Consider the following 12,097-nt stretch of genomic DNA (forward strand, 5'->3'; position numbering starts at 1 on the left):
CCCATTTAACAATTCTGATGCTTTAATAAGACGTCCTGTATTACATTTCACCTGTTCTGACCACATTTCTTGAACAAATCGATATAAAACAAGTTGGGGAAGTATTTTTATGATATGGTCCATTTGGTCTGTTTTATATTCCCCATAATTTTCCTTTAAGGAGAAATGCGTCCTGGTTCTTATGGGTTAAATCAACATTTTTGTACTGACATAAAAACATTTATGTACAGTTTATACATGTGAATCTTTCTATATCACCTATGTGAGCAACCCCAGACTGTGTTTTGATATGCATACAGTACATATCAGTGTTAACATCTCTCTGTTCCATGTTATTTTGTGCATCTGAGATGTGCTCAGATTATTTGCATGTTCTGGTATTGACTTCTGTCCACGGTGTACTTCCTGTTCTCTGACCTGCTGTTGTCATTCTTGTTTTTTACAGCGATCTGAACGGGAATAACTTGACAGTCATCACCAAATCAGACTTCTCTGGTCTCAAACACCTCCGAGTCCTGTGAGTCACTTAATAATATTTACTCTTACAATCATATAAATGTTCATGTATATGTTTACCACTGAGTGATCCGTCCAGCTTTACTTCTTAGCTTGTTATTCAGAACAACTTCAACTGAGTGCATCATGTTTTACTTTTCCAACCATTACATTATTTTGTTTGTTTTTTAATACAAACTAAATACAGAAATATTTCTAGAAAATACTCAACCCTAACCTTCTCTCAATGCTGTCAGGCTCTGTTTACGAGGCTGCAGATTGTATTTATTAGCAGAAATTCTTTCCCACATGTCTTTGGTAGCTTTAACTCTGGTAGGAATGTGGGAATCATAGCTGTGGTGCCATTGAAAGCCAGAGGGCACAGAATGATGCTTGAGCTCAGCACCGACACATGAGCCAACCAGAGGTGCTTGTTCGGTGTCAGTGTCAGTCACATATACAACAGAGAGAGGGGGAGTGGGGGGGGGGTTAAACGTGACCTTTCGACCTGGAAACACGGTGCCCTCTGGGAGAGGCCGGACCAACGGTGGTTTCCTGTGTTAACCCGAGGATTGCATCTGTGCTGAGTGTCAGTGATGGACATGAGGTGTTAAACGGATTACATGCCAGGAACTAATGACATCTCTGGAGGCCTGCTCAGAACAGATTAGCAGCCCGCTGGGAGCCTGGGGCTCGTCGCTGTCAGGAGGGGATTGAGTGTTACCCCGGTCGTTTTACAAAGTCTGGAGTGTATTTATCAAATATACAGATCACGGCAGCAGTTAATGGAGGAAGAAAGTGTGCCAAGTCTTTGTGTCTTCAGTTTGATTTATTAGACTGTGAAAGATACAACATTTTGTCTTTTGCTTTGGTTTGTTCAGACCCTCGTTTTAATTATAATGTGTCCAGAGAGTCATAATTCATATGATTCTCTGATTATGTCTCCACAAATTAAGAAATTAATTAAATAGATTACTTTAAGTGCTCTCGGTTGTGTTTTGTGTTATTAGCTGTACCAAATGGTAAACTGATGTCACCCACTTGCTATAATTAGTTTAATTTACTTGATGCATTAATGTTTGTTGCTGAAATATTGTTGTAAGTATAAACAGTATGTGCTTGAAACATGTTCATGTCTGAGATTATAAAAAATATATATATCTCAGCAAAATAAAGCTTTCCGCTGTCATTTTGTGGTGACAACAGCAGCTTTTTACTGCTAATAATTACATTATGAAACATGCAGCTGTGTATCTGATCTGTTGGACTAATTGCTTTTTCCATTTACACAGCGATACAAACAAGTGTTTGAATTTACAGTGAAACATTTTAATGTTATTCATGTTTAAAGGAGAGGATCACAATTTTTCAAGTGTGTCTTAAAACAAAAGTCAAGTGTCCATGTGAACAGTGAAAGAGGTTTTCCTCGCTGTAATCATTCCTGCTGTTCATACTGGATATTAAAAGATCCTTCAAATGTGCTTTCAATGGAAGTGATGGAGGCCAAAATCCACAGTGTGTCCACACAGTCATTTAAAAGTTGATGTGAAGCTTCTATGAGGCTTCAGCAGTCTGAGTTAGTCATATCAAGTGGATATCTGACACATTTACAGTCAAATTTTAGCATCAAACTCCCTTTGTGTTTCCTTGTTGAGCTGCGGTGGAAGTATAGTAACAAAAAGAGGAACTTTGGCACTAAAAAGACTGTAATGTTGAAAGATATCTACTTGATTTGACTCATTTGGGCAACTGAAGCTTCATATTAACTTCAGATAAACTTTTAAATACTTTTGCACAGAAGGAGGACTGTGGATTTTGTCCCCCATCACTTCCATTGTAAGTGCATTATGAAGGGATCTTCTAACGGTCAGTATGAACAGGAGGAATCATTATAGCAATGTTCATCTGGGCTCCTGATTGTTGTTTTAAGACAGACTGAAAAATTGTGAACTGGTCCTTTAATGTCTATTAATCACTGTGTGTTGCAGTCATCTGATGGAGAACCAGATCAGTAACGTTGAGAGGGGAGCTTTTGATGAGCTGAAGGAGCTGGAGAGACTGTGAGAGCACACGACTCACACATACACACAGTACATGTACACTGTATTTATACATGTAGAATGAAGGTGACATTTCCAGTATTTTTTACACTGCAAGTGTTTTAATCCTGCATGTTTTTTTTTGTGTGTGTCCAGTCGCCTCAACAAGAACCGTCTCAGCCAACTTTCAGAACTACTGTTTCAGAAGAACGAAGCTCTGTCTCGACTGTGAGTACATCTCCAAAAACCTCTGCATACTTTCATTTCCATACCCTACATCCTTTCTCCTATATCTGACATCTGAACCCTACAGTCCTTACCCTACTCCCCTCTGTCCTACATCCAACATTACACTTTAAGGGGCGGACACATATGCTTGTTGGACTGATTATGGCTGTACCTGGACATCGTGACCAATCAAACTGGACTAAGATTGTCACATTCTGGGCCAGTTGCTCTTGACAACTGGGACATAAAATCATTTTCCTTCTGATTAAGTTTGATACTATCTGAATAACTGCAATTGTGCTTGTTTTTTTAGGATTCAAATAAGGATAATTAATTATTAAAAAATGGATAGAAAAGGGAAAAATAGTGCAGTGTGTCACAATGGAGACAGTATTATGTATGTTATAATCCAATTTATCCATATTTCAGTGCCACAGCTTAGCTGAAGTTCACCTGGAGTTTACAGCTCGTACAGTATTACTCCTTCACGTTTCAACCGAATTTGGCTTTCATCTGTTGTTTTTTTTGCCTTTTCTGTGTGAACAGCAGTCTTAAGTTTAAAGTACAGGATTTAGGTTTTACATATTATACTCCAAACCTGAACTATGATTGTTCTGCCTCTGTGATGCATCTTACCATTTATCCTGTAAACTAAATCCAACAAAAGACTTATTTTCAACTTCTGTCAATCCAAATTGCACTCTGAAACCACATGACTGTATCCTACACCCTACAAACTCCAGGAGATCCCTTGATTTTTGATGGCCAAAGTGCAAAACCTCCTATCTGAAAAATGCACTTTTTTGAGAAAACTAAAAAAAAAAAAACTTGTTTCCTTGCAGAATGCTATTTGTTAAGGATACCCAATATATAATACACTGTGTTTTTGGACTATATTACTATATTATGTGTTAACAATACTAATTGTAAAATAGTAATAAGGCAAGGCAAGTTTATTTGTATAGCACATTTCAACAACAAGGCAATTCAAAGTTCTTTACATAGAACATAAAAGGCATTAAAATAGAATATAAAAGCAACACAAGTAAAAAGACATATAAAAACTAACTAACCCTAACCCTAATTAAAAAGTGTTAAATTTGGAAATAAAAAGAATCTAAAAAGGGAATAAGACAGATAAAACAAGAGAATAAAAGTAACAGTGTAGTGTAACCATACAAACCATACAAATAACCATACAAAGATACCGTAAACAATACCACATAATATAGTAATATAGTCCAAAAACAGTGTGTTATGTATTGGGTATCCTTAACAAATAGCATTCTGTAACAAAAGTGCATTTTTCAGATAGAAGGTTTTGCTCTTCGGCCATCGATATAAAAATAAAGTTACTCCAAAAAAGGATGTCTGTCTCCTTACACTTTCCTGCTCCTGATGTTGTTTTTTTAAGTAAAACTGAAAGCTTAAAAAGCTTTCAGTTTTACTTAAAAAAACAACATCAGGAACAATGTGCTTTTTTTGCAGTAACTCTGCATACCCTGTCATTATCAGCTAATATTATCAGCTAAGAGACATCCATTTCATTTAAAATATCAAACTGTATAAAGTAGAGTAGTAGAGTTATTTTCTATTGCTGCAGGCTGTGCACTCACTGTTTTCTCCTGATCAAAAATTGCCCCATTTTTCTTCCCCAGAAAACACTGCAAATGGTCTCCCTTTGGACAGCAGAAGCACCACAAATCACTAACATTGTCCCACAGGAGCAATAGGCACAGTCGAGCTTTCATTTGACAACTGAACACAGACACACACACGCACACACACACACACAAAGACCTTTTTTTCTTGTTTAATAACCAAAAGCTTGGACGCAGTTGGTTACTATGTGGCTAAATGTGTCACACACACACACGCACACACACACGAGTTTGCGCAGCTATCCTTTTTAGGACCTTGCATTGACTTGCATTCATTGTGGACAGTCTAACCCAAACCCCATAACCAATTCATTCTTAACCCTAACCTTAACCAGGACCCCAGAAATTACGTTTTTGGCTCATTAGGACCGGGCTTTTGTCCCGATGAGGGCTACTGGTCCAGACAAGGTCGGTGTTTATACTGGAAAAGGTCCCGGTGAGGTAACAAAAACGTGCGCACACACACACACACTGCTCTGAAGTCTTTGTTATAATGTGTTTTTGTAGTTTAGGATGGAGAGAGTATCTGCTACTGCCTGGAGACGCCTGGAAACACACACACAAACACTGCTGGGGAGAAAGAAAGAGAGAGAGGGAATGAAAAAGCAAACACAACAGAGATTTTTAATGAACTTTTCTCCCTGATTGATCCCTTTATGACAGTGATATGCTTTTATACCAGTGTGAAAGTTTGTGTGCGAGACAGAGTGTGACGGACTTAAGGGTTGACACAGAAAATGTGCAGATACAAAGACTTACTTTTCCTCTGAGCGCAGTCGGAGGGGGAGTAAAGTGAATAACAGCCATGAAAAATACAACTAATTACACATGGGAAGGTAGAGATGAACAGGTGGACGTGTGTGTGTGTGTGAGAGAGAGAGAGAAAGATAAAGAGAAATTTAGAGCGATGGTGAAAGAAAATGTGTGTGTGTGTTGGTCCGTTTGTGGACATGTGTGTCTGTCCTGATTATTTGCTGTTTGTCTTTTTGGCAATTTCACACTCTGGCTGCCATCGGGGAATACCGAGATGGACTTGGCATGTTCGATCAATCAGCACACACACACACACACACACACACACACACACACACACACACACACACATAGTGACACACTCACAGTGCAGAGAGCCATTAGCACTTCCTCCAGCAGGAGTGATTTCTTTTCCTCCTGCTGTGTTGATGGACTCAATAAAGCCTGATGTCCCGCGGAAATACGCTCGCACACACACACACACAAACACTTCCTTGCTGTTATAATATTTCTCTCTTCATGCACACACACACACACACACACACACACACACACAAAACACAGTCAGTGTTTGTTGCTTTCTCTTTGTGTTTTTCTTTCCATTCACTCATTCTTCTTCTACAATACGTACTCCACATAATTCTCTCCTTTGTTCTTCTTTAATATTGCCAAAGAACCAATCAGCTTAAATTGACTTTCAACCAAATTTTATATCCTCACACATCTAAATGTGTTTCCTTCTGCGAGGAGACGCTGTTCTCGGCTCAAGTTTACAGTAGTCAAGTCAGTTTTATTTACATAGAGCCAAATTATCTCAGTGCACTTTTCATATAGAGCAGGTCTAGACAGTAATCTTTACAGTATTATTTACAGAGACTCAACATTCCCCAAGCACTTGGTGACAGCGGCAAGGAAAAACTCCCTTTTAAGAGGAAGAAACCTTGAGCAGAACCAGGCTCTAGGTGGGCGGCCATCTGCCTCAGCCGGTTGGGTAGATAGAGAGAGAGAGAGAGAGCATAGCAATGTAAGTTCCATACAGAGATGTATAGTTGTAATAATAGTAATAATAATTGCGGTAGTGGGTGTTGAGCAGATCACGGGGGCAGTGGGTGGCTTGTAATCACAGATTCAGATTCTGCAGCGCCGGAGACAGAAATACCTGCAGAAAGCAACAGGAGAAGAAAGACCACAAAGCACAAAACTATGGGAGAGAGAAGATGGTGAGTTAGTAATGTGCATTAACGGGACATGAATGCGTACAGATGGAGAGAAAGAAGAGGAGAGAGGAGCTCAGCGGATCATGGGAAGTTCTCCGGCGGTCTAGGCCTACAGCAGCATAACTAAGGGGCTAAACTAAGATCCTCCTGTGAGCACAGAAAGGAATTGCATCATATAAGAGGAAGTGAAAAAGATAGAAAGCTGCTGATTTAGCAGATTGATGTTGATTGAGTCGTTCAAAGTAGTTAACAAAAAGATAAAACCGATGTAGTGTTCATTCAATTTTGATCCTCACAGTTGAATTCTTCATTTATCAAAATCTAAAATAAGCTCATGAATTGCTCATAAATTTCAATCTCAAGTAGTAGAACGTATTTGTCCATCAATACACCTGTGTGTGGTCACTTATCTGATTTTCATGTCTAGTGTGAAAAATAAGCACTACAATAAGCTTTAATTCTTCAATCAGCTTCTTTATAGTCAGCCAACAGAACGTACTGTATTCTTGTCACATTATTTTCGCTGACTGAAAACCATTGATTTGAATGTTCTGAGATGAGGAAAAACCATAAATTAAAATTTTGTTGTGTTCAGACTTGAACCCCCATTTAAAGGAGCAGTGTGCAAGATTTAGTGGCATCTAAATTAATACTCCTCCCCTCCAAGCGTGTAGGAGAACCTACGGTGGCCATGAAACTTGCGAAAAACAAGTTTGGTTTGTCCCTTCCGAGCTACTGTAGAAACATGGTGGAAGAGGACCTGCTCCGTCTGTAGATATAAAGGACTCATTCTAAACTAATGAAAACACAACAATTCTTATTTTCAGGTGATTATACACCCATTAAAACATACTTATGAATATTATATCCCATTTTTGCCAAGTCCGTTCCACTAGATGCCACTAAATTCTACATACTGCACCTTTAAAAAAAAAAAACAACAGTAAAACTCTCAGGCACACACGTGCACAGATAAACAGACCTTAATCCTAGTGAACCAGTAGCAACCGCATCCAATCATGAACAGACCATTGAGGAAATGCGACCCAAACCGACTCGAGTCCAGAAAACCACTTTATACTCTACTCCAGTGTATTTATAGCTCAGTAGGAGCTTTTACATCTGTTACCTGTTTGTGCTCTGAACCAGTTGGCAACACATCTGATTAAAACAGATTGACTCTTAACCAGAACACTCAACACTTTCATTACCCAGATCACTTTATCGCTTCATAGGAGCCTGTTTTACTGCTACGATACAGTTTTTCTCCCTAATCAAGAAGTGTTCGTATTCCGCATTGATGTAAACAGACACGACATGAAGTTACAGCACAGTCGGGCATCATATTAAAACATCTTTGAAGACTTTTGAGGTAGTACCAGATAGATATTAATGTGTGGATTTCACAAAATGATTTGCAGTTCGCTACGTAACACCACGTTAAATCTCATCACTCAGCTTCTCACTGTTGTTGCAGGTTGTCATATCAACACCTGGTCAATGTTAGGAAGCTTCCTGCTGTTGTTTTCTGTCACAGCTTTCTCCCCAATCTTTCTATCAGCTCATCTTTCTCCAGTATACTTCCTCTTCACTCATCATATTTGTATTTCTTGCTGCTTTCTCATTTTCTTTCGCTTGTTTTTGAACACTAATTTCTCTCTCCGGTCTTTTGTTGGCTCTGTGTGGTTGCATGAAGGCTTCGCTCCACACCCAGTAACAGTCCTTTGTGTGTTTTGATGATACCCAGAGGCCTTCTGAATGTGTATGTGTGTGTGTGTTCAAGTACCAGGGTGCCCCATCCCAGAAACTCCCTTTAGCCCAAGGGATCCCAAGAATTATGGGAGTGTAGTTGGATGGCTCTCACACACACGCACGCACATTCACCTTGACCTGGAGGTGACCTGTGTGATTAGCCAGTCAATACAAAGCTCCAGCAGGTGTGCAATTGACTGTGGATTTATGGGATTTACTGCATCAGACAAACAACATGGCAGACTAGTGCTACTTCCTGTCTATGCCAAGTAATCAAAGAAAAAACATCAAATAAACACTGGATTGTTGATCAGACAAAACAAGACATTTGAAGATGTCACCATGGAAGTATAACAGACATTTCGCTCTATTTATCTGACATTTTTTTAATTTTTAATCATCGTTAGTTGCAGCCCTACACATTTCTTAAGCTTCACGTGTACATTTTGGTGAGAAATATTTAACAGAAACATTTTTTTTTACAAGAAAACTGCACCGGGGACCTTTAAATGGTTGAAATGTACAGGTTGTTAAAGTCAGTAACCACCTGCTGCATCTTTTTATACAGTCTGAGGTTTTTCTTCTGTTTTAACCTTCTTTTGAGTATCAGAAAATCACCATCAGAAGGCCTGAAAGAAGTAAAATGTTTCTGCCTTCAGAAAGAACAGCAGCCGCGGTCGGTTGAATTAGTGCCGGTTATAATGGATACTGGTGCTGACTTATTTTTGTGTTGGAAAAAAAAAATATCAAGATGTTTATAGAAACTTCTCAAACCACTTCTGCAGCAAATTCCACACATCTGTGGTCCATCCAACGTGCTCAGTATGTTCTAAATATTCAGTTTTTGGGTTTTTTTGCCTAAATATGGCTAAATACACAGCGTTCTCTTTTCAGCTTGGATGGTTGGCTGTTTTGATTGGGTCAAAGTGAAAAACATTTTCATAAAATACAAATATAAACAGCAAAGGTTGCAAATTATGTTTTGGCAAAAATATGACTAGGTGCATGTGCGTGATGAGGGAAGCAGAGGGAAAGCAAAGAGAGAATGACAACAGGATGTTTTAATGATTGCCATGAAAAAATCAATCATAGCAAACCAACAATCATAATACTGGCTAAAATATTAAGTGAAAGTGAAAGAAGAGTGTGGACAAATGTTGATTAATCACAGTAAAGTAAGATCAGTTTATTAAATAGAAGGAAAAAAAGATTCAAAGTGTGCTTAAAATAAAAATATACCAGGAAGTAAAAGTGTGTGATTTTATGTGTGTGTCCTTGCAGTTAACTTTCCCCTAAGACACTCAGAGTGTTTCTCTCATTAGGCAGAAAGGCAGAGCTGTCCTCATTAGTGCAGTTGATTGGCGTCTGAGTGCAGCTAATTAACGGTGTGAAGCTAACGCAGGCGGAGATGGCAGATGCCGTGCTGCGGCAGTTTAGAGGCTAACCGGAGTGTGACCTCGCTGTTTACCCGACTAATTTACTGAGATAGAGGAGGAGCACGCTGGAAAAATGTGTGTGTGAGTGTGTGTGAGTGTGTGTGATAATCGCTTGTATTTGCATTTGTACAGTATAATTGTCTCTTTTTGTGTATATGTGGGTCTGTGTGCTTGCATTCACACACGTAGCTTAATTACACAGATTTGCATTTGTACAGCAATACTGTGTGTTTGTGTGTGATCGGGTGACATAATTAATATATTATGTCTGTCTTATGAAAGAAAATGTGTCTCCACATGCATAAATTAATTTTGTGTTTTTGTCACTTTGCATTCATACAGTTTTTCATTGTTTTTTAGTGTTGCTGTCTCAGTGTTGGTGAGATAATTGGATCTTTACAGTGTGTTCTGTGTTTGTGTGCACCCTCTGGCTATAACTGACAAACACTAATCATGAATTAAATTTGTAATTATAAGAAATATTCTGAAGCACAGGTGGCAACTTATGTATTTAAATGAGATTACTGTAGAAAAAGTTGCCACCACAGATTGCAGTGTTGAAATAAATCAATTTAACCTCTCAATAAAGAAATACCTTTAAAATCTTTCTCATACAAGTGAAAAATAACATTACATTCTGCATTAATTACATGTTTATCGCATTTATTACACATTGTAGTGCATTAGATGTAACTTTGTAATTTGTAATTTGTAATTTTGAAATTGGGAATAGGGCTGCAACTAACAATTATTCACATATTCAATTAATTTGCAGAGTATTTTCTCGATTATTTGTCATGTCTAAAAAAAATGTCAGAAAATAGTGAAAATCGGCCATTATACTTTTATTTTGTAGAGCTCATGGTGACGTCTTCAAATGTCTTGTTTTGTCTGCTCACCAGTTCAAAACCCAAACATATTCCATTTACTATCATGTATGAAACAGAAAAGCCTCAAATCATCACATTTGAGAAGCTGAAACTACCAAATATTTGCTCTTTTTGGTTAAAAAATGGACAAAAATTATTATTTCATTATCAAAATAGCTGCCGATTTTTCTGTTTAATTGATTCATAGACTATTTGTTACTAATTTTACAAACCTGAGGTGTTGTGTTTTATGATTGGAGCCTCAATCCCCTAAACTACCGGGGTGGCCTGGTGTTATGACTTCACTTTATTCCTTATAGTGCTGCTCATGCTAAAACTAAACAAACAAAAAACTCTCCTACAAGGCATTTGGATGAAAAGCGTCCTTCCAACAGCAGATACGCCTGTGTGTGTGTGTTCAGTCCATTTGCACATGCATGCATTTCTGTATTTACACTATATATATAGGGCTCAAATCCGTCATCGCAGCAGACATGGGAGCTGGATTTTCCCAAGAATTTGAGTTTTCTTAAAGCTGGGACTGTGGGACGCTCCCTGCTGTGTGCGGTAACAGCCTCACGCTGGATGGTAGGATCTGTGGTGAGGAGAGACACCATCACTCCCTTTATAAAAACCTGCTCAGCTGTTATTCTTCAGACCAGGGTGTGTGTGTGTGTGTGTTTATATATGTGTGTGTGGGGAAACACTGACTTCTCTTTCTTCTGTAATATCTATCCAAAGTAAAGCCGACACACTGAGAGAATTAAAAAAAAAAAAGCATGATGGGGAGAAACACGCACCACTGTTCAAACAGCCAGTCACTAATCTGAGACGGACACTTGTGCAAATATCAGTGGGAGAAAACAGACAATCGCCTTCAGCTCTCACATTTCTGTTTCCTCTGATTCATTTGCATTGTCTCTCTCTCTCTCCTCCTTTTGGGTATTTTTGTCCCTCTTCCCCTCCTACTCATCCTCTTCTTTCTCTTCCTCCTTGTTTTTTTTTCCTTCCTCCATCACTTTTCACTCATCTGCCTTTGGGGTGTTTCAATTAAATGCTCTGCTCCCCTGTGGATGTATGGATGGATAGAGGGAGGGAGGGAGGGGAGAGAAATGAAGGATGGAAGTGTGAGACACGGGAAGGAGGTATTAGTAGAGGGGAAGTAGGATGGAGCGTAGACTGATGATGATTGTCAGAGAGAAAGGGGAAATACATCAGGAAGAATAGAAAGTTGTGGGTGAGTAAGAAGCATGGAAGCCTGTAGGGGACAATATTAAAATGATAATGCAAACTTGAAAATGTAATTTCACAATAGCATTATAATGTCCCACATGTGTTATTAGAGTAAATAAATGAAAATGCAATAATCCAATCACACATTCATGTGGGCGTTCTATGACCGCATTAAAATGAAAATTAAAAAAGCTGTTTGATATTTAGTTTCCCAGCTGTACAGTGGACAATATTCAAATGCAGTATAAACAATGTAACCTGATTTTCCATTTATGCAAACACTATTAAAGCTGCAATTAAATTTAAAATGTAATTTTCGAACAATTTGAAAATGAAAATGGCTTTTTACATTTCATTTTCAAAGACTGAACCTGCTGTACAGTGAACAATATTCAAATGCGATAAGCGTGACAG

The 12,097-nt window shown here is 38.5% G+C and overlaps 1 protein-coding gene across 1 annotated transcript in view; it reads left to right on the forward strand.

Moving 5' to 3' along the window:
- Positions 1–451: 451 nt before the first annotated feature.
- LOC121912802 (slit homolog 1 protein-like) overlaps positions 452–12,097 on the forward strand; it is a 68,922-nt gene continuing 57,276 nt past the window's right edge. Inside the window, exons 1-3 of the mRNA XM_042435246.1 lie at positions 452–517; positions 2,484–2,555; positions 2,691–2,762. Of these exons, the coding sequence (XP_042291180.1) occupies positions 2,491–2,555; positions 2,691–2,762 (137 nt within the window). The 5' untranslated portion in view covers positions 452–517; positions 2,484–2,490. The remainder of the gene's footprint in view (positions 518–2,483; positions 2,556–2,690; positions 2,763–12,097) is intronic.

Source organism: Thunnus maccoyii, chromosome 2 (assembly GCF_910596095.1).
Source record: "Thunnus maccoyii chromosome 2, fThuMac1.1, whole genome shotgun sequence".
Taxonomy (NCBI): Eukaryota; Metazoa; Chordata; class Actinopteri; order Scombriformes; family Scombridae; genus Thunnus; species Thunnus maccoyii.